The sequence below is a fragment of the Triticum aestivum genome, chromosome 6D (assembly GCF_018294505.1).
Source record: "Triticum aestivum cultivar Chinese Spring chromosome 6D, IWGSC CS RefSeq v2.1, whole genome shotgun sequence".
Lineage (NCBI taxonomy): Eukaryota > Viridiplantae > Streptophyta > Magnoliopsida > Poales > Poaceae > Triticum > Triticum aestivum.
In genome coordinates this window covers 423,441,294-423,463,633 of record NC_057811.1, presented here as the reverse complement: position 1 = coordinate 423,463,633, position 22,340 = coordinate 423,441,294, and the positions used below count along the sequence as shown (strand labels likewise).

The 22,340-nt window shown below is 47.9% G+C and overlaps 2 protein-coding genes across 2 annotated transcripts; one reads left to right on the top strand and one right to left on the bottom strand.

The window, feature by feature from the left end:
* Positions 1-1,586: 1,586 nt before the first annotated feature.
* Positions 1,587-13,881, top strand: LOC123145542 (DExH-box ATP-dependent RNA helicase DExH15 chloroplastic; the record flags this gene model as incomplete). The annotated part of the gene is given in 16 exon segments (XM_044564972.1): positions 1,587-1,973; positions 3,304-3,479; positions 3,859-3,972; positions 4,252-4,360; positions 4,441-4,527; positions 4,891-5,009; positions 6,366-6,543; positions 6,683-7,282; positions 7,365-7,643; positions 8,468-8,674; positions 8,979-9,323; positions 9,945-10,181; positions 12,235-12,455; positions 13,048-13,147; positions 13,239-13,385; positions 13,611-13,881. Coding segments are annotated over 16 exon segments (3,405 nt in total), but the record flags the coding sequence as incomplete, so codon positions are not given.
* A 30-nt stretch (positions 13,882-13,911) lies between these two features.
* Positions 13,912-18,117, bottom strand: LOC123145543 (formin-like protein 16). Its single transcript, XM_044564974.1, has 2 exons — positions 16,605-18,117; positions 13,912-15,470 (listed from the first exon to the last, which is right to left on the bottom strand). Exons 1-2 carry the CDS (start codon positions 17,858-17,860, stop codon positions 14,021-14,023), a joined length of 2,706 nt encoding a protein of 901 aa, XP_044420909.1. The 5' UTR covers positions 17,861-18,117; the 3' UTR covers positions 13,912-14,020.
* Positions 18,118-22,340: the final 4,223 nt, after the last annotated feature.

The following is a 22,340-nucleotide window of genomic DNA, read 5'->3' as shown; positions in this document are numbered from 1 at the left end:
TCTTGATCAACACATCGTGATGACCGGACTAAATAATATATGGGCCGAGCAGAACATGCTTACCTTGACTTCTAGGAGCACACCGGCCTTATGGTTGTCGAGGTGGTTGAATATGCTTGACGAGGAGAAATCATGCCGAGGATAGGCCCAATTGCATGGGACCGACCATGGTGGGGATGCTGAGGTCATTGTTGAGGCTTTGTCCCGGGGAAATTCATGAAAATTGTCGCCTTGAGAGGAATCCAAGTCAAATCAAGAGGGATGTTTATGATGCCACCTAGACGAGATCAATGTGCACGGTTTGCGCCTGTTGTTGCTCCCGAATTTGTGTCCATTATGCATATAGGGGTATACCTAGTCAAAAATGATGGGAAGGAGGCGATACAAGGATCCCTCTAATGGAACTCTGACGAGGTTGAGACTATGCGAGACACAATGTTGTGCCCAGATTTAGGGCCAGTTTTTTTCGGCGGCTTAAAAAATAAGCTGCCTCTCCCCAGCTTAAAAAATAAGCCGTCCCATAAATTTATTAAGATTTTCAAATTAGTTATCCCATCACTAGTTTAGAAGCCTCAACGAATAAGAGAGACGGCTTATGAGAAAAGCTGAGGAGTAGGCAGCTTATTTTTTAAGCCGCCAAAAGAAATGACCCTTAGACTCCCCCAGGTAAAAGCCCTACGTCATGCCGAGTTTCTTACGCGCCCCGCAATAAAAAATCACCAACATTCGGCATTGTTGCATCAATATAGTACACACGGCCAACAACGTACCTATGTATGTGTGAGTTGATTAGTAGATAATACAATATCACATTGTTAGGAAGGGCCCACTAAAACACTGTATTATAAAAGGAAAACACACCTCATCATCTCCCACACACGCCAAAACAAATAACATTTTTGTTATGGAATTCAACAACACCAACAGCGCAAAGAAGCGCGCCCCAACCCTTCTCGTACAATGTGAACATGGATGAAGAAAAATCTAGCTATAAATATAGACGAAAACATATTCCTCGTTTCTTCTCAAGGAGAAAAAACACTTTATGTAAAGACATGCAATTTGTTTTTGGCAAAAAACTTCCGGTCTATTTATCTTCAATCATGACAACACGACAAACACCAGAAAATAATAAAAATAGTAAAGACATGCAATTATCCACCCAAATAATCAACAACAAGATCTCTTCTTCACCGAAGGGAGTTTGTTATTGATTATTTGGGTGGATAATCGATTATTTGTCAAAAATTTCAAAGGTCAAGTAACGTCTCAACAATTTCTCCCGCCCATGGCCTCCATCACCAGAAACCCGTAAACCCGTTCGCATGGCGTAAACCAAGCCCGTTGGCGCATTCCCGGTGACCATGCGGAAGAGCGAAGATTAAAATCCTAGCATTATCTCGTCTTCCCCCGCCTCTTGCGGCCGAATCACCCGTTCACCACACCCTCCCGCCATGCACTGCCTCGCCCCCCACTTCCTGCTCCTCCTCCCGCTCCCCACCGCGCCCCGCCACGCGCCACCCCAGACCCCACCGCCCGCTCTCCTCCTGCCCTGCCGCCCAGCCCAAGCCCACGCCCACGCCCACGCCCACGCCGCCCCGCTCCACCGCCCCTCCGCGCGCTCCCCCTCCCGCGCCGCCGCGCCGGTGTCCGACGAGGACGACGACGAGGAGGCCGACGAGGAGGAGGAGGATGACGACGAGCTAGACATCCGCGACGCGGACTACGACGAGGACGACGATGCGGAGGGCGACGAGGAGCTGGAAGAGGAGAGCGGCGGCGAGGACGAGGAAGCGGGGGATGTGGCGGCGGAGGATTCGCGGCAGGAGACCGCGGAGCGGAGGCAGCGGTCGGAGCAGTACAAGTCGCAGCAGGTGGCCAAGCTCGTCGCCGAGGTGCGGGAGTTCGGCGACGATATCATCGACTACAATGAGCTCGCTGGGATCTACGACTTCCCCATCGACAAGTTTCAGGTACCTGACTCGCGCGGACGAGCTAATTCTGGTTCTACTCAGTGAAGCTGTATGTGCTTTGGTGGGAGTTTATCGATTTTGGAGTACCGAAATGGTTGGCGTTTGGAGCTCTAGCAGTGCCAGCATCTTTAAGTTTCATCTAGTTTGTCTAATCCATCCATCCATCTACTTACTAATAAAAGGGCGACAGTTGATTTAAATCCTCTTAAAAAGAGGTCAGTATGCGAAAAAATTATTTAAAGCATCTAACCCTTAATTTTTGTGGACCCCAATTTGAAGGGCCAGATACATAATAATTTGGGAAACATCTAGCGTTGAATTAGTTGAACCTGAATTTTAAAAACTTACACTCGATGGCTGGCCTAGAAACGCAGTGATCAGAAAAAGGGAAATAAAAAAGAGGTGGTAGCACTGCTTATAACTCAATCCGCTCGTTCACATAACGGGACAGATATCTCAAAATAAAGAAATCATGATAATTAAACATATGATGAGATATTGCAGCTGTATTTTGTTTGCAAATATAATTTTCAGAAATCAACTCGCAAAGAAAGTTTTGTATCGATACTGTAACACAGTAAACCATGCAATTGTGCGGGCCAATCTGCTAGTTAGATACATGCGTTTACACGGGGGACATCTCTTGTGTTGTCTATTGCAATACACTTCCTAACTTTTGGCATCGTGGAGCTGACAAATAATATCATGTTCTCGTTATGCAAAAAAACTTAGTTGCCTGACCAGTAAATGACTGTGATAAGCACTGAGTTCTTGCTTTTGTACCGTGTTTTTTTGTGGTAGATATCTTCCAGTAATTTGTGCTATAGGATGATGTTGGAGATATTCTCTTCTTAGGGAGCTTACTAAGATGGGATCATCTTGGATGGTTCATATAGTCACACTGCAATTATATCATCAATTTACCTTAAGATGGGGCCATCTTGTCTGGTTCATATTAAGCACTGCAATTTATATCATCTATTTTATTTATTTCAGATGGCATTGTTAGTTGATGAGCTGCTTTCAACTTGTTTTGCGTAATGAGCAGCACTAAGGTTGTCATGTCTTGATAAAAAGCTAGCTTACTTGTGTTGAAATTGTAATGTTGAGTCTACTTCAAGCTAACTGGCTGAAATAGTTAGGGGGTAAAATTATTGCTTTGGTTTTCTGCAAACAAATCCACCTCTTCCCCTTTGGCAATAGTAAAAAGTTTTAAAGCTTGATGCTAATATTATTTTACACACAGAGATGAGACAGTGAACATTCCTTCCTGATTATTCTTTGGAGTGACATAACATGTTTTTTTACACTGTTTCCTATCTTCTTGTAGCGCCTGGCTATACAAGCATTTCTAAGAGGCTCATCCGTAGTAGTTTCTGCACCTACAAGTAGCGGGAAGACACTAATCGCAGAAGCTGCAGCTGTGGCAACAGTTGCCAGAGGAAGGCGTCTCTTCTACACGACACCGTTGAAGGCCTTGTCAAATCAGAAGTTCCGCGAGTTCCGGTAAAATGCCACTTTCATGATCCATGCCATTTTTTTTTACAGATTTATGACTAAAACCTGCAAGAACTACCTTTTGTCTTGTGTTAGTTGGGACATGCCTAGAGTTATCATCTTAGTGACATCCTCATGCTCCCAAGTCCTAACTGACAGGGAGCCTTGCAAATTATCAGTTTAGGTGTAAGTTGAAACTCGCGTCAGCTCACTCATCCACATGATTGTCTGGAGAACATTTATGACTGTTGGAAAATTCCATCAGCTCGGCTGTTGGAGTATTTATTAGAGTAGTGCAAGGCTGAGACTGTTATATAATTTTCCTAGATGGTCAGACTCTTGAGTAATGCATTTATTTTGACACATTGCCATTGTACAATAATTTCAGGAATACATTTGGTGATCATAATGTTGGTCTTCTTACAGGAGATTCTGCTATCAATAAAGATGCTCAGATCCTAATAATGACGACAGAGATTCTGCGTAATATGCTGTATCAAAGGTATTTATGCATGAACAAGTATTCATCTGTAGCATACTGTTACTAGTTTAATAATTTTCCACTTCCACCATTGGAAGCAAATATTGCAGATGCATGAAAAAGTATATATATGTTCAGTGTTTCGCATTTGAGAATAGCATAATTTATTTTTTAGCTACTCATGTTTTTGGGGTTGGGGTGCGGGGAGATTAGGCTTTAGCGGTAGTTAATTATTGGTTGTAACTGATGTTGCTTGTCCTGTTTCTGAAAGAATCCCGCCATCTTTTATTTGGACTGCAGTGTTGGTATGTCAGCATCCGATGGTAGATTATTTGAAGTTGATGTCATTGTTTTGGATGAAGTCCATTACTTAAGTGATATCTCACGCGGAACTGTTTGGGAAGAAACAGTATGCTACTTTATTACTCTCTTGTTCGTCTTCATGAGTTTATATTGGTCATTTGACTTACTATTTTCACTACATTCTAGGTGATATATTGTCCAAAGGAAGTCCAGCTTATATGCTTGTCTGCCACTGTTGCAAATCCTGATGAATTAGCTGGCTGGATTGGTCAGGTAACTGTAGCTTTCACTTCTCATATTGTGCTGTATTGATTTTCTATTGCATTGATGATACATGATTAGTGGATTAATCGTATTGTCCCCGCTCCCCATTTTGCAGTAGCATCATAGATGTAATAGTTTTTCCACTTTCTATTGTAATGATTGTATATGAAGCACCAGAAATACTTGCACACTTCGTTGAAAGAAAATACATTCACAAAGCACATGCGGGTATAATTTTTTGGTTTACTGTGATCATTAGATTCTCATGCTTGTGCAAATGCTGCCCACAAATTGTAGTTTTCCTTTATTTCTGGTCTGGCACCACATGATTTTGTACTTGCGAAATCAGTTCTTATGTCTGTCTTTTTGTAGATCCACGGGAAAACGGAGCTGGTGACATCGAGCAAACGCCCCGTTCCACTAACTTGGCACTTCTCGAAGAAATTTGCACTTCTACCACTTCTTGATGGAAAGGGAAAGAAAATGAATAGGTTGTCACCTTGTTCTTGTTGGCACCATAAACTAGCTTACTTTCCAAATCAACATGCATATAAAGAAGTACTCTTAATAACAATATGCAACCAGCTCGTTTTTTTTGTTTTAACCATGTTCACCCCCTTTGATAAATTGGACCATCCCATCAGAATGTGGGCAACTTCCATTGATTGATCTAAATAGTTGCATCATATCTGCCAAAAAGTTAACCATATATTCTTCACTGAAAATTTAACTCTATACCTTCTTCTAGGTGCATGCGCGCGCGTGCACGCCTGATTACCAATTGTCCAGTAGTCAAGTCAGCAGTTTACTAAACGGTTACCAAGATTAGTCAGGTACAAGACGTATAAAGGGTACTTTAATGTCTATTAGTAATCATTTAGTCATGGAGCCCAAAACATATTAACCCCATGATCACCTGGGGATAACATAGCTGCACTTTAAGGCAGCTTAAATGGAAACAGGTGTGCGCTAAGTACAGTATGTTCAGCTGCTAAATAAGAGGGTTTATCTGAACCTAGCAGGGCCTACTTAGGTCTGCCTTGCTTTACACCGTTAGCTATGTCCATGCGGGTTAATATTTTTTGGATTATCAGAAGTGTTCCTGGAAATGTACTTAGCTGTTTATCTACTTTCTATCATATACTTTATACCCTTGTTTGTGAAGGGTCAAATGCCTGCAAATAAAGAAAACAAGTATTTGCTTACTTACCACTGTCTTGGATGCTGATTCTGACAAGGTTTGCTTTGATAGTCATGACCAATCTTTTTTCATATTTTGTTATTACTGGTAGTATGAAAACCAAACGTCGTTCGGTGGGCTAGAGGCGGGCGAGCTCCCAGCCTACCCTTGTTCGAGGCCTAACCTGTTACTCCCTCCGTTCCTAAATATAAGACCTTTTAGAGATTGTACTATGGACTACATACAGATGTATATAGACATATTTTAGAGTATAGATTCACCCATTTTGCTCTGTATGTAGTCCATAGTGGAATCTCTAAAAGGTCTTATATTTAGGAACGGAGGGAGTACTAAACATGCCGCCAGCGCTAGAGCCTGTTGGTCGAGTTTTGTTTTATTGGAAGTATCAAGGGCATACATGATTTCTTCAAAGTCCATCTGGTTGCTTATGTTGTATACTTATTCATTCCTTATGAAAATCGATAATTGTTTGACATCCATACACATTAACTGGTTATGCTACCTTTGTGGTTTATATGACACTGGATGGCATTTTAAGAAACATTGTAGGATATCTCTTGTGCATTCCAGTATTGCCTCATGCGCATTATTTATGTTTGTACCAAAGCTAAGTCATGTATTTATCATTTTTGTTCTATCCATACAGGAAGTTGAGAATGTCTCATGTCCAGAACATATCTTCTCCAAAAAGTGAATTCTATTACGTGAAAGGGAAGAGGAAGGTTAGAACAAATAAAAATGAGCAAGGTAATAGAAGCCCATTGGACATATCAAAACAGGTTCAATTGTCCAAGCACGAGGTCACCAATATGCGCCGTTCCCAGGCATGGACTAGACTCACTTTTATGACATGCATTTTGGCATAATGACTTTAAACTGCTCATGTTTTTTTTTGTGAAACCATGTCAGATTAAAGTGTGCTATGACTAATGGGTGTCATTTCTTGATTACATCACTATGCAGGTTCCACTAATACGTGAGACTTTGTCACAGCTTTGGGAAAATGACATGCTTCCAGCTATTTGGTTTATCTTTAGTAGAAGAGGATGTGATGCAGCCGTTGAATATATTGAGGATTGTAGACTTCTGCATGATTGTGAGGCTAGTGAAGTTGAACTGGAACTTAGGAGGTTCAGGATGCAATATCCTGATGCTGTCCGGGAAAATGCTGTGAAAGGACTCTTGCGAGGAGTTGCTGCCCATCATGCTGGTTGCTTGCCACTGTGGAAGTCCTTTATTGAAGAACTGTTTCAGCGTGGCCTTGTTAAAGTAGTCTTTGCAACAGAAACCCTTGCTGCTGGGATCAACATGCCTGCTAGGACAGCTGTGATTTCTTCTCTCAGCAAAAGAATTGATGCTGGGCGCCAGCTCTTAACCCCAAATAACCTATTCCAGATGGCAGGTCGTGCTGGAAGGAGAGGGATCGACACAGTTGGGCATTCTGTTCTTGTTCAGACTACTAATGAAGGGCCTGAAGAATGTTGTGATGTTATCTTCGCTGGACTTGAGCCACTTGTTTCACAATTTACTGCATCATACGGGATGGTTTTGAATCTCCTTGCTGTATGTATCTTGCTGTAATATATCTGTATATTTTCTTGTTTTCTTGTATTCCTTGTCTGATGGGTTGGAATGTGTTGTCCAGGGTTCGAAAGTTACTCATAAGCAGAAAGAATCAGGTGATGTTAAGGCTAAACGTTCTGGAAGAACATTGGAAGAAGCTCGGAAGTTAGTGGAGCAAAGCTTTGGGAATTATGTTGGGAGCAATGTAATGGTTGCTGCTAAAGAAGAGCTTGAGAGAATTCAGAAAGACATACAACACCTCTCTTCAGAAATTACAGATGAATTCATTGACAGGAAATGCAGGAAGGAATTATCCGAGGAAGACTATGCTGAGATTTCTCTGCTACAAAACAAATTAAAGGTAATGTTCATTGCTTGGTCTGGTTTATGTATAGTAATTCAGTAACATGGAAATCCATCTAACGTATCTGATATTCTTACAGTTCCACTTATAAATGCTCAATTATTTGTGTCAATGTATTAATGACACCGGGCTGCCCTTTTTCTATTAATGACAGATAAACATGATCTCCGTCGATTTTTTGGGCTGACCCACTACCATGTTTCTTTAAGAATTTGATATAGTGCATGTAGCTCTTCTTTGTATCATTACTTCATTTCATGTTTACAAAAATAATTATACGCCTTCACAGTTTACGGCATATTAGGAAACACTTTAAAATCAAGACGGTCTTAAGTATACATGTGCCCCGTTTTGTTTTGAGCAGTCCTCTTGTTTCAGTCTGTCTATCGACTTCTATTTCTTTCAGGGCTTAGTTTAGGATTAGGTTGGTGGTCTTTTGCCGGGCAATTCATCCCATTGGCAACTGAGGAGTATTTTTTGTCTTGTTTACAACAAACCAAAACGACACACTGAAACCCTTTTTATCTTAATGCAAACATGTGAAGCCATCCTTCGTGCTCTAGAAAACCTCCACCATGTGGGCACTTGAATTTACCTAGCATGCTAATATTGACACATGGCTTTGCCTATAAATGTTAAAATTTAAAACCTAAAATGATCCATCAACTTCAAAACCCTGTCGCTTTTAACTCATGGACACTTCCAAGAATTCGAGTAGAAGGTATTACATAATTAAAGTTTTTTTTTTCATAACTTGTTGACCAAGGTACTGCTTATGATGTATTATTAGACCTTATTTGTTCTATGCGCTTGTTCCTCAGGAAGAGAAGAAGATACGAAATGAACTGAAAAAGAGGATGGAACTAGAGAGAATGGCTGCATGGAAAACTCAATTAGAAGAGTTTGAAAGTGGTCACCTCCCTTTCATGTGCTTGCAGTATAAAGATAAAGATTCAGTTCACCACACGATTCCTGCTGTTTTTATTGGAAGCCTCAGCTCGTTTGATGATCAAAAGATTGCCAGCATGGTGAGTGCATAAATTTCATATTGCATGAGAGTTGTAGAGGGAAAAGCTACATGGTTTTACTTCTGGGATTGTTTACATCTCTTATTGTGCACATTCTTGTCAAATGACAAGCATTAATTATCGGATACTGCAAACATGGAAGTTCTGAACCGCAGTAGTTTACATCCTTTGCTGTTTGTATATCTAAATTTTTGTGAGACATGCCCCAAGATATGAATTGTTGAAGTTTTTCTCTACCGCTTTGTCTTTGTGATTACTGTCCTAGTGTCCTCCTCGTGTGTTCTTATGAAAATAACTATTGCAGCTGGAAGATGATTCTATTGGTCCAGGCAAGCAGGAAGTTGATAGCGAGGGACAACATTTTTGCCCATCATACTATGTTGCTTTGAGTTCAGATAATTCATGGTATCTATTCACAGAAAAATGGATAAAAACTGTTTACCAGACAGGTCTACCTGCTGTTCCTTCAGTGGAGGGTGGGCCACTCCCTAGAGAAACCCTGAAGCAGCTCCTTTTGCGTGAAGACATGATCTGGGATAAAATCGCAAAATCAGAACATGGTTTTTTGTTATGCATGGATGGATCCCTAGACACATGGTCATGGAGTCTAAATGTTCCTGTGCTTAATAGCCTCTCAGAAGATGATAAGGTTTATACTTACTCCTTGGCTTTCCCAATATTTCTTGCTTTTATTGTAAATTAGAGTTATCTGTTACTACCTCTGATCCATAATAAGTGTCGCAGTTTTGAACTAAAGTTTTGAACTGGGGTTAGTTCAAAACTGCGACACTTATTTTGGATCGGAGAGAGTAGTATCTTTAAAAGATATTGATTTCTCACAAGATTCACTAAGTGTTCATTTCTCCCATCTGTGTCTTGTAATAAGTTGTTTAATCATAGTGGTCGGACCATAGGACTGTAGGAGTATTATACCGTAGTACTGACAGTTCTTTTCATCTGTGTCTTCTAATAGGTTGGTCAATCATGTCGTCAGACCAGTAATACACTGTTCTACTGAGTACTGACAGTTCCTTCTAATGTCGATAGATAACCAACGTAACATGCACATCCTCATTTCATATATTATCATTTAATGCTATTCAGATCGTGTCTGGTACGAAGTTATGAATTATCATTTGCAACTTGCAGTTCTGTTGACGTTTTGGCATTGAACTAGCAACTTGCAGTTCTGTTGACGTTTTGGCATTGAACTTGCAACTTGCAGTTCTGTTGGCATTGAACATTTTTTTTTGTTACTCTTTCTTCACAGGTGGAACGATTCTCCCAGGAACATCAGGCCGCTGTAGAATCTCACAAGCAACAGAGGAGGAAGGTTTCACAATTGAAGAAAACAATCAGAAGTACTAAGGGTTTTAGAGAATTTCAAAAGATCATCGACATGAGAAACTTTACAAAAGAAAAGATTGAGCGTTTGGAAGCTAGATCCCGTCGTTTGACTAGACGCATAATGCAAATTGAACCAACTGGTTGGAAAGAATTTTTGCAGGTAATCATGTATGCTTTTATATGTTTGATGAACCTATCTTTGTTTTTGAAAGGAACACATTGTATTCCATTACATTAGAACATTTGGCATATCGCCAACAACAGCATCGAGTACAAATTCTGGGAAATTACCAAGCCAAGTCTCAGAGCAGTCATTTTCCATGCCTAGACCATGCATAGCTAAAATGTGTGCTGCTACGTTACACTCTCTATTACAATGTTCAAAGCTTACAACAATCAAACCTACACGCATCTGAAATTTTACATCTTGGAATAAGGATCCCAACTTTGATAAATCATACTCCGTACTGGTGATTGCCTGCTTCAGCATCATGGAATCCGTTTCAAAAATTACCTGCTGGCATCCCATTCTGATCGCAATATTTGTAGCATGTTGCAGGGCAAGCGCTTCAGCATGTAGCGGGTCAGATACATGCTTCAGCTTACCCGCACCAGCAGCCAATAAAACTCCTTGATCATTTCTCAACGTGAAACCCCAGCCTCCTATTTTTGATGCCTCGAGGAAAGCCCCATCTATATTAATCTTCAGGTTTCCCTCTGGAGGTGGTTTCCATTTCTGCATTTTCCTGTTGCTCTTCTCTTTTTCTTGAGTCTTATCCTTCATACAGTTAAAAAGATGATATTCAGCAGAAGATGAAACTTCCCCTATGGATCTAATTTGGTCGCCATTATTGGCTTTATTTCTCTCATTCCACCACAGCCACATTAAGAAGCAGACTTTGAGACATTCACCCGGTTCTAGTTTAAAAATTTCCTCAAGAACCTTTTTCGAATCTGGACAATCAAGAAGTTTAATTCTAATGTGTTCTAACATGGATGTTCTCCACAATTCTCTTACTTTTTTCCATTTCAAAAATATATGTCCACCATCTTCATCGAATCTAAAACATACTGGGCATCTAGTATCAATAGGCATACCTTTCCTTTTTAGCTTTGTCCTTAGAGGCAAGCTGTATGTTGCAATTCTCCATAGAAAGTGCCTCACTTTGCTTGGTAGGGGAAGCGCCCATAACTTCTTCCAGTCAAAATCTGAATTCTCTGTTTCTGCATTAGAAGTTGAAGTTAGTCCTGAAGATGATTCTCTTACTACATTATCTACAACAACCCTGTACGCCGACTTTACCGAGAAGAGACCCTTTTTATCATAATGCCAAGCAAGGAAGTCACCTGTTTGTTCTTGAATAGGTATCTGAAGGATGATATTTGCATCCTCTGGCCAAAATGTTTGCTTTATTAGGTCAGCATCCCATTGGTTTGTTATAGGATTTATCAATTCAGAAACCCTTCCTATTAAGTTTCTTCCTTTTGGCGAACTGATCCTCCTCGTACTTCCCCTCGGGATCCATGGGTCCTCCCATACTCGAATGTTTTCTCCATTTCCTACTCGCCAAATGATTCCCTTTTTGAGTAACTGTACCCCTTTGAGAATACTTCGCCATGAATACGAAATACCCTTCATTGGCTTCGCTTCTAGTATTGAACCATCTGGAAAGTATTTAGCAGCAAGAACTTGTGTGCATAATGAGCAAGGATTTTGCAATATCCGCCATGCTTGCCTGGCCAACATGGCCAAGTTAAAGTAGTGCTATCTAATTGAACTATATAGTTGTTGAAAGCACTCTAGTACTTTTTGTATCGTATCATTATATGTATAGAGTACATTGAGTTAGTTGCTTCCACTTCATGCATTAAGTAACTACGCAACTGAACCACATGAGACCGGAAATATATTGAAGTCATTGTAGCATCTCATGTTGCTTCCTATCGTGCCCCCATTCAGCCCCAGCCAGTGCTCCTTGACCACCTTTCATTCTTCCACTACACTATTAAACACTCCCCCTGAACCATCTCATGTGTAATATTTTGTTGAAATATATGCTGTTTCTCTATAAAATGCCATGGTTTGGTGAAGGCATTCAGGATCTTGTGGATAACCAGTATGATTGCACAATCTAAGTTACAGCCTTACGCTTGTCATCGTTAAGTAGTTTCTCAGACATTAATTTTCGATTCTCTAAATGGATGTTTACCAGATTAGCAATGTCATACAAGAGGCTAGAGTGTTAGATATCAACACCCAAGTAATCTATCCTTTGGGTGAAACGGCCGCAGCCATACGAGGGGAAAACGAACTCTGGCTTGCTATGGTTCTTAGGAACAAGGTCCTTTTGGATCTGAAGCCATCTCAACTGGCAGCAGTGTGTGGAAGCTTAGTGTCAGAAGGGATCAAACTTCGTCCTTGGAAGAATAGCAGGTACACATTTCAACAATGGCACCTATTTCTCATGCTTACAACTTGCTATGGCTATTGCCTTGTAAAGCCTCCTGTTATGTCATGTTTATATCTGTACAGCTGTCCCTATCCTTCATTGTTGTGGCCCGAATCTGTGGAAATACACTGGCATATAATATAAATCAATTGGACCATCAATCCCACGTGCTGTGCTAAATTGCGGACCAGCACATTTGCTGCCCCAAATAAGCTTTGTATTGATGCAGTTAATATTTAGACGAGTACATGAACTGAACTCTCCAATGGTTGATCAATATGCTTCATCATCAATAAAAAATGTTTATCCAATCAGTTATCACCATATATTGGCGTGGCCTATTGAGTGACAAATATGTTCATACCATAGAAGGTGCAGCCAGTAATATTTTGTGTTATCATTTACTTAAAGTGATACCATAGAAGGTGCAGCCAGTAATATTTGCTGTTATCATTTACTTAAAGTGAGAACTCCAGTGTATTCAATCTCCAGCCCAAAATTTGTCAACGTTTTTGAATAAAAATACTTCGTCATGCGTTTTCTTAGGCATCATGGTGATTGTTTAAAATTTTGCAGTTTTGTGTATGAACCGTCTTCAGTTGTTGTTGGTGTCATAAACTATTTAGAAGAGCAAAGAAACTCACTCCTCGATCTCCAAGAGAAACATGGCGTAAAGGTTTGGCACATTATGTTCCTATTCTCCTGTGTCTTTAAATCAATAGTTGCCCTTGTTACTTTCCTCATTTACCTTGCTTCTTGGCGTACAGATAACTTGCGAAATAGATACCCAGTTTGCTGGAATGGTTGAAGCCTGGGCCTCAGGGTTGACATGGAGGGAGATAATGATGGACTCTGCAATGGATGATGGAGATTTAGCCCGTCTGCTCAGACGAACAATGGATTTACTAGCTCAGGTATGTTATTGGGTGTGCAGATTCTGTATGTCTCCAACGTGTTGTTAATTTTGTTGTCAATTTTCATGGTAATATCGTACTTGATTTGTTTTGTTCCTTAAGTTCGATGATATGTTAATACTGTTCCTTTTTTACTTTTCTGGGCAACCTTACAGTCCTTAAGCTCGATTATACTATACTATGATCTGCATTACATTGCATAATACTCATTGTGTTATATTCCAGATTCCAAAATTGCCAGATATAGATCCGGTTCTCCAGAAAAATGCACAAATTGCTTGCAGCGTCATGGATCGAGTACCGCTAAGTGAGCTTGCTGGCTGAAAGCCTGTAAATTGTAAGTACCGCATTGGTCATTTGTTGTAGGTAGGCAATTCTTTGTTGTACCATGGACAAATGGTTACCAGTTAGCTAAAATATCCTTTTTTACGGTTTGTTGATATCTGCACATCAAATTCAATTTCTGGATATATGTAATTGTATCTACTGTTGTCGACATGGATCTTATGTAAAGAACTGGAGAAAAGAACCAACACAAACAATTTCATTATGTACAGTCTGCAGCTAACCTAAACCTCCAAAACAACCAATTCAAGCCAATGCAAACAATCTCCATTTACACCTCCCCATACATTCTATTCCTCATCACTACTTGAATCAGAGTCTGCGCCGTCCTTCATAAAGTGCGCTGGCAAGTTTGGGAATCTTGGCATGACCCTCTTCCTTTTGCTATCTGCTTCTTCTGGTGGTGGTTTTTGAGCCGGTGGTGCTGCCGCCGCGCCACCAGCTACCGCCTTAGCACCATCAGGTGCCCCCTTAGCGGCTTCAGCTGGCCCCTTAGCAGCCGCCGCCGTTGTTGGCTGTGATGACGGGGGTGTTGGCTTCTTTTGCTGCTGCAGTCTTCTCTTGATGTCCACACATGCCTGGTCCACCATCCCCAGGAAATCCCTCACAATGACGAACAACTGGAGGGGATGCGCGTTCCTGTCCTTGGTAGCACCTGCATGGTAGTACTCCGTCGTCCGCTGAACCAGATCAAGCACCTTCTCCTGCACTCCACTCAGTGCCTTCAGCTCTTGCTCCGCAGCATTGACAAAGCCTCTCAACCCTCTTGAGAATCCATCGTCCCCGCAGGTCTCCAGGAGCTTCTTGATGCCCGCGAGTCGGTTGCCTAAGATTGTGCATTCATTGGCAGTCACATCGTAGTCCACAGTTGCAGCCTTCTTCACATTGGCAAACTCACTGCTGAGACCTCCAACAATGGGCAATCCTAGGTTCAAGTACTCATTCTGCCTGTCCTCGCGTGATGGCCCCTGGCCAGCGGAGCCAGCTGCTGAAATTCCGCCATCGACGCTGCTCTTGGCGAGGCTACCAGAGCGGCGGATGGTGTAGTTGCGGTTGACGGCAAGGCGTTTCCCCTCTGCGCGCACAACCTCCTCGATGACAAAGTGGAGCAGTGTGGTGCCTCCATCGGTGCTCTTCACGTCGTTGAGCTTGCGCAGTGCTGTGAGGTTGAAGGCCTGCGCGTTCCCCCGCGCCGTGCCGGCATTCATCCGGTTGCCCGCCTTTAGCACCGCCTCAAGCAGTTTAAAGAAGAGCCCCTTCGTCCTCAGCTCCTGGCTCGCCATCTCCAAAGTCTGGAGCGATTGCTTGAGCACAGCAATCTCAGAACCGTAGTTCACCTTGAATAGCAGCGCATTGACACGGGCAAACGGGTTGGGCACGTCGAGCAGGAGTCGAAGAAGGAAGGCCTCTGCGGGGGCAAGTCTGTCGGGGTTCCCAGAGAACTTCAGGATGGTGGCCTCTTCCTCCTTGGAGATGCTGAGCCGGGACAGCTTCTCGAGGACGTCCGTGCCGAGCTCGGTGTTGCCATCACGCAGCGCGTCGATGATCTCGTCCCGCCCCACGGTGAGGGACCGGAGGATGATGGAGATGTTGTGCGACTTGCGTGGCTCAATCAGGAATATCTGCTCCTCCGAGGTCGAGCGCCCGAGGCCGCTCGAGGAGTCCTTGGCGTCCGCGGATTTCGTCTTGCGGTTCACCGCCGCGGTGCCGAACAGCGCCTCGATGGTGCCTTCGTCCAAGCTGCAAACACGTCAGAGTAACACCGTTAGAACGTCACACAAAGCTGAAAAAAAAGCCCAGTTTCTGAAACACTGGCCTAATATAGTTGCCAATCATGTATCCAATGGGTCACAGCCGGGTTCTTTCAGCTACGATTCTCTTATCATCACTGGCTATGATTCTCTTGTCACCGGAGCGGGTGACGTGGCAGAGCTAATAATGTCCAGCGGAAGCTGACGAAGAAAAGTGGGTGCCATCTTGACCGAGTTCAAGGTGTCCACATCCCCTTCCTAAATCCTCCCATCATTGCTTTGGAACTGGAGCTACAGCAACACGTGCCCATCCCAGATTCTTACGCGATCAAACAAGCTAACAGTAGTACAAATCCATAATTATACGGTTGATTCTGTCAAGGTTGCTAGCAAAGCAAATGTGAATGAACTTCATGCTCGTTCAACGAAAAGCACGCTGCGCCAACTCGTATACCCGTTCCACGAAGCCCCCCGTACTCGTTCTACGAAGCCCATACGCAAGAGAACGACCAAAGGTGGCCGTCTGTCCTTATCGTGGCTTGCCAATAGGGCTCCAGAATCCAGAGAGAACATACGCGCACAAAAAGGCACCGTGATTTGGGTTGGGAACCCCTTTCGAGGATGCTGCGACGTGAGTCCACCGGAAAAGCGACATCCTGGGTTCCTGATCCCATCGGAGAATCCGCCGATGATCATGGCTGCCATGCCAGCGAAAAGGGCCCTTTTTTTCCTCTTCTAATGCACCTTTGCGCATTCAGGGCCTTTTCAGTTTTCACTACGCGCATCATCTTCAGTTTCTACACACTACAGCTACTACTATGCTGCAAGCAACTCAGCTACTAGAATGCTAATCGAGCGATCTTTCAGAGAACGTAATGCTAGTGGGATTTACTCGGTTCATGCCTGCATGATGGTCCTACTTTCATCAAGGTTCAGGGTTCCACGCATGACTCACTGTTCGTACTGTGGCTAGCACTACATTCCTATGCAATCAGTAATGACCGCTCCTATACCCAGTAGTAATGCACGAGAAGCACAGAGAGAATTAAACGTCTGTATACGGGCTACGGCAATGGTGAACTGAAATGGGAAGCGGGGGGCGTTTAATTCAGGAGCTGCTTACTTGAATGAGCCGCCGGTGAGCTTGTCCCACACCATGGAGTGGTCGGTGGCCGCCACGTTGACCTTGTCCCAATGCAGCGGCTTCAGCTTCGCCAGGTCGTCCGCGCCGGACGGCCCGCCCGGGGCCGCCGGTGGCCTCGAGGACGACGCCCAGGCAGGCGGCGGGGGCGGCCCTCCCTTCTTGCCACCGGGAGGTGGTGGTGGCGGCGGCCCTCCCTTCTTTCCTCCGGGTGGCGGTGGCGGAGGCGGGCCTCTGGGTGCTGGTGGAGGAGGTGGGCCTTTGGGTGCTGGCGGGGGTGGTGGGCCCTTCGGCGCTGGTGGCGGCGGCGGGCCTTTAGGCGGTGGCGACGTGGTGGCCATTGGTGGTGGCGGCGGTGGCGGGCTTCCTCTTCCTGGCGGCCGCGCCAGGGATGCCGATGCCGATGCCGACGCGCTTGGTGGGGCAGCAGGGGCTGGTGGCGGGGACGGGCGGGGGACGGCGATCGCCGGCGGCGGCGGCCGCGCGTAGGCCTCGGGGGCAGCGACGGAGAAGGACGAGCTGGAGCTGGCGCTGGGCGGGCGCGGCGACTCGTCGAACACGGCGGATGAGGAATCCAGGGAGCCCCTGGGTATGAGCGGTTCCTGATCTATCTTGCCCTTCCTCGGCCGCGGCGGGGACGGGGCCGGCGACGCCTGCGCCTCCGGCCATCTCTCCGCGCGGCTCTGCCGGGGCGGCGGCTGCGGCGGGCGCCAGCCCCCCGCGGGCTTCCTGCCCCTGCCGCCGCCCTCGCCCTCCTTCTCGAACTCCCGCCAGTATATCGCGTCGAGCCCGTTCTCGTCCACCATGCCGCCGCGGGGCGGCCGCTTCGGCGCCCTCTCCGGCAGCTTGCCGGCGAGCGCGGCGTCCTGGGGCCGGTTGGAGTGACCGTTGCCGCCGACGTGCGTCAGCTCCTTCTTCTTGCCGTGGCGGAGGAAGAGGAAGAAGGCGAGGCCGCAGAGCGCGAAGCTGCTCAGCGCCGTGCTCACCACGGCCACGGCGATGTCGCTGCGCTTCGTGGAGGAGGAGGAGGACGAGGAGGCGGACTGCGGGGGCAGGATGGCCGGGCCGGTGGGGGACGGCGACGGGGGCACGATCGGCGGCGGCGGGGCGGCGACTGCCGGGGTGCGCGTGGAGGGGAAGCGGGTCTGGACGTTGCGCTGCTGCGCGGCGGCGAGGGGGCAGAGGGCCGCGACGGCGAGGAGGAGGAGGAGGAGGAGGGGGATAGGCGAGGGAGCCATCTCCGGTGGCCCGGGCGAGGTGGGGAGGATGGAAACGCGACGGACGGAGGTGAGGATTGACTTGCGGAATCGATATTCTGCTCTGGCTGGTGCCGCAGTTGTTGCTGCCTGCCCGCCTTGCCGGCGGCTGCGTTGTTGTTGTGCTGTGGTGTGCTGGGTTGGGACTTGGTGGTGCGTTTTGACTTGTTCGGCTTGGGTTTGGTTGGGTTTTGTTTGTTTACTGGGTCCGGCCGAGCGGCACGATGGTTGGGCGCTCGGGTCCGGGAAACGAAGCGAAGACGCGTTGAGTGGGGAAGGGAGGGAGCCAACCAAAAACAAACCGCGCGGGCGCCGCGTCGGGTGCTGCCGTCGCCGTTGCGCTGCATGCGCTGCGCTGCTGATCTACTACTCTTTCGTTGGCTGTTTGCTTTGGACGCGGAACGGACGCAGCGGGCTCCGTGATTCCTGACGATTGACCACCGGCCCACAGCGCTAGCGGACCACCCCCCACACGCGCTCCAAATGCACTACTTTGTGCTCTTGTGCTGCGGAGGGTATGAACGCACTGCGGTGCTGTGCTTGCTCAACTCAACCTTCTGCCCGAGTGGTGGGGCGGGGTTTGGTTTGGACGCGCGTGGCTGATGGACGGCCGGGCGGGGTTCCCGAAACCCGAGATCGCGATATGGAATTTGGCTGGCAGACGAGACGACGCCAGCCGCAGTGAGCTGGTGGATCGTTGTCGCCCAGTGCCACAACGAGGCTTCGTTCGTTACCGTAATTACCGAATGGGGTTTTAGGAGAGTCACGCGGAAGAGGCTGTTTTTGCCCTTGCCCCGCTGTGCTCTCCAGAGCGTTCCGCACTTCCGCTACTTTGGGCGCGCCGTAGATGCTGCGTATGTATGCCATTTGCCCGCGGTCTAGCGCTGACGGTGACGTGCGGTGACATTGCTCGTGGGGATGCTATCGGTCTCAATCTGCGGACTGCTGTCCCTCCCCCCTTACTTTAGGTTTTCAGCTAGGGCGGCGACCGTGCAAATGCATTTCCGCAGCAAGATTTCCCGAGTAATGGAGAAAAAGAAATTATTATATTTTTTTTGCGGGATAAAGAAATTATTATATTAGACCATCTATAAACACAAGTATCAAATTTCAGTCCCCATACGCTCGGAAGCGTCCGCGGGCAGTGACTGGACACCACACAAATTTTCTCCTCCATCACCGGATACATCTAAACTGAATACTCAAATCCACATTAGCTCATGCAACGTACGTACGTAGCTAAACACATGTCATCGGACTACCAAAAATTGGCATGCCCTACCAACTACGAATGAAACGATGACCGGAGTGTCATCGGACTACCAAAAATTGGCATGCCCTACCAACTACTACCAAAATTTTTTGTAAGTTGAATGACGGGGAAACATTTACGCTTGGCATAAGTAGCGGAGAGCCAGACTCCAGGACGAGATGGCTCTCCTCTCTCCCCCCTCCCCTCCCCTCCCCCGTGCTCCTCTTCCTCGACCGCGTCGCCGGTCGGCTCCCGCGCCTCCCCCGGGCCGCCCTTGCCCTCTCCCCCCCGGGCGTCCTCTCCGGTGCCGGCTCCCTCCTCTAGTGCCCCCCTCACCCCTTCCCCTCGCCCCTCTCCTCGGTCCTCCTTCCCTGGATCCCGTTCCTGCAACAAGTTTTGGGCCTTGACGGCTGACGAGGATGAATCAGATGTGGATTCCGACCTCCTTCCTCGCTCCCTGGCTTCTCCTCCTGCCGTGGTGCCGCCGCTTGGGTTGGGGCCGTCGGTGCGCGTTCGGAAATTTGCCCCGGGTGGGCGCGGGCGGCCGGTCTTCTACGCCGCAGCGGCTGGATCTGGCTGGATCCAGGTCGGGCGTGGTCGTCGGAGGAGCCGTTCGGGGGCGGCTCCCTCGCCGGACCACGGTGTGCTTGGGGCGGCTCCTGTGCCTGCTGGCGGTCCGACGCGTTCGTCATGCTCCCCTGCGTCCTCGTCGCCGGCATCTAGGCTGCCAATGGGTGTGGGCGCGGTGCCGTTGGCGGCGGCAGCGACCGTACTACCTTCGCGGCCAACCCTATATCGTGAACCTGTTCAGGAGGCTAGTGGGCCCCTCATTTGACCCGTTCTGGCCCCCACTGGGCCTGTCGTGCCAATTGGGCCGCCCTCTCTTTCTTCTCCTTATGATTTCCCTCGCTTTCTATCCTGGGCCCAGGGCCGCTTTCGGCCCAGCCACCCCCCTCTTGTTAGCCCGGCTTGCGTGCCCCCCTTGGCCTGGCTAGCTCCGGCTATATCTGGGTCCGCAAGGGCTCCACCCCCCATTTCTAGGGTTTCCAGCCTCTCTCTCAGATCTCCGTCGCTTCCACCTCCCCATCCCGCATTTCCGTAGATCTTCTCCTCCACCTCTCTCCCTCTCCTTCGCGGCCGTCGTGTCCATGGATCGCTCGCGTGGTTCCTCGAGTGAGGCCATGTCGGGCCAGAAGCGGCAGCGAGAGGACTTGGGCGACGGGGCGGTGGATCTGGAGCTCGAGGTGTCCCTCCGCTCGAAACTTGAGGCCGAGCAAGCTGCTCGGTCGCAAGTGGCCCGTGACCACGAGGCCTGGGCGGCGGGGCCCGAGTGGCTCCAGAGGGACGAGCGTGCGCGGTCGGCGGCGGGGTCTGCGGCAGCGTCAGGGTCAGAGGCGCCTGGATCTGGCGGATCTGGGGTGGATCCCTGGGAGGCCGCGGCGACGGCTGGCGGATATGGTCCCACTCCCCGTCCTCCGCGCAGGCCGCTCGCTCGTTTGGCCCCTCGCTGGGGTTCGGCGGTCGCCCGATGGGCCATGGTGGTGCCGGATCTGGTGGCTTTGGCCGTCGTCCTCCCGCCTCCGGCCTGAGCTCGTCCTCCTCCGGCCAGGGCGATGGGATTCTGCCCCTCCCCTCCTCCTCTTGCTCGTTCGTCACCTCTGCTAGCCCAACCACCAAACCCCAACCCTAACCTCACTTGCTTCGCCTGCCACCAGCCCGGCCACTTCCAGTCCCGTTGCTTCAATCCCCCGTTCTGTCTCATTTGCAGAGAGGATGGCCATCTCACGATGGATTGTCAGAACCGCCGCAAGCCTGCCTCTTTCATGCTTTATGGCCAAGGTCTCCCTGGTTGTTCCTTCTATGCCCTCGACGGCGAGATCCCACAGGTGGCAGTTGCCCCTGCCCTATCCAATGCTGTTATTCACCATCAAAGACCACAAGATCTCCTGGACGAACTGAAGCTTTGGGATGATGGAGGCTGGGACTGGCAGATCCGGCAGCTCTCTGACTTTGAATTTGCTGCGGTTTTCCCTTCTAAAGGCAGCCTCAAAATGATCTCCTCCTGCACCAGCTTTACCCTCCCTCTCAACCAGCTCGTGGTCTCGGTGAAAGCGACCTCTAATGGCGCCAAGCCTATTTCCCCCTCTCGGAGATCTGGGTCCTCATTGACGATATCCCTCCTACCCCGCGTTCTTCTGAATTTGTGATGGCTTTTGGTGTTCTGATTGGCAAGCCGATTATGGTCGATCCGGAGTCCCTTCTTGTTCTTGGCCCTGTTTGTCTCAAGCTGTGGGTTGTTGACCCTCTGTGCATTCATGGTTCTATTGATGTGTTCCCTTCGTCCGACGGCTTCAGACCGCGGGTTCGTGTAGAGGGGGGTGACAACTCTAATATCCCTCCACCTCCTCCTCCCCCCGGCTGAGAACCGTGGGGGGGGGGATGGGGATGCTGCTGCCAACCAGAGCGGGGGCTCTCACCCAAACTTCACGACTTCGGAGTGTAACTTTCCATATTTGTAACTCCGACTCTTGCCAATTTCGGCTATGTGCTATGATATTCCCTCCATGGTCGGGTTTGTCTTTCGTTTTGCATTTTGTTCATGTCATGCATTTCATATCATGTCATCATGTGCATTGCATTTGCATACGTGTTCGTCTCTTGCATCCGAACATTTTTCCCGTTGTCCGTTTTGCAATCCGGCGCTTCTATCTCCTCCGGTGCACCCCTCTTGTTTTTCTTCGTGAGCGGGTGTCAAACTTTCTCGGAATGGACCGAGGCTTGTCAAGTGGCCCTAGTATACCACCCGGAGACCACCGGTCAAATTTCGTTTCATTTGGAGGTCGTTTGGTACTCCAACGGTTAACCGGGCATCCGCAAAGTCCATTTGTGTGTGCAGCAAAACCCCCCTAAAAACCAGCCCAAAACCCCTCCAAGTCATCTCCATGCTCTAGGTCGTTCGATCACGATCGTGTGGGCGAAAACCGCACCTCATTTGGAGCCTCCTAGCTCCCTCTACCTATAAATATGTGAGACCTCCCGTATACAAACACAGTCCAAACCCACCCTCGTCCCTCTCCGTCGCCGGACACGTCCGGGCGGAGCCGGACGCGTCCACCTCCACCGCCACCGCCACGTGGCACGCCTCCGTACGCCGCCGCCGCCGAGGCCCACGGGCCCGCCCGCGGCCCTCCCGGCCCGTCGCCGCGCCCC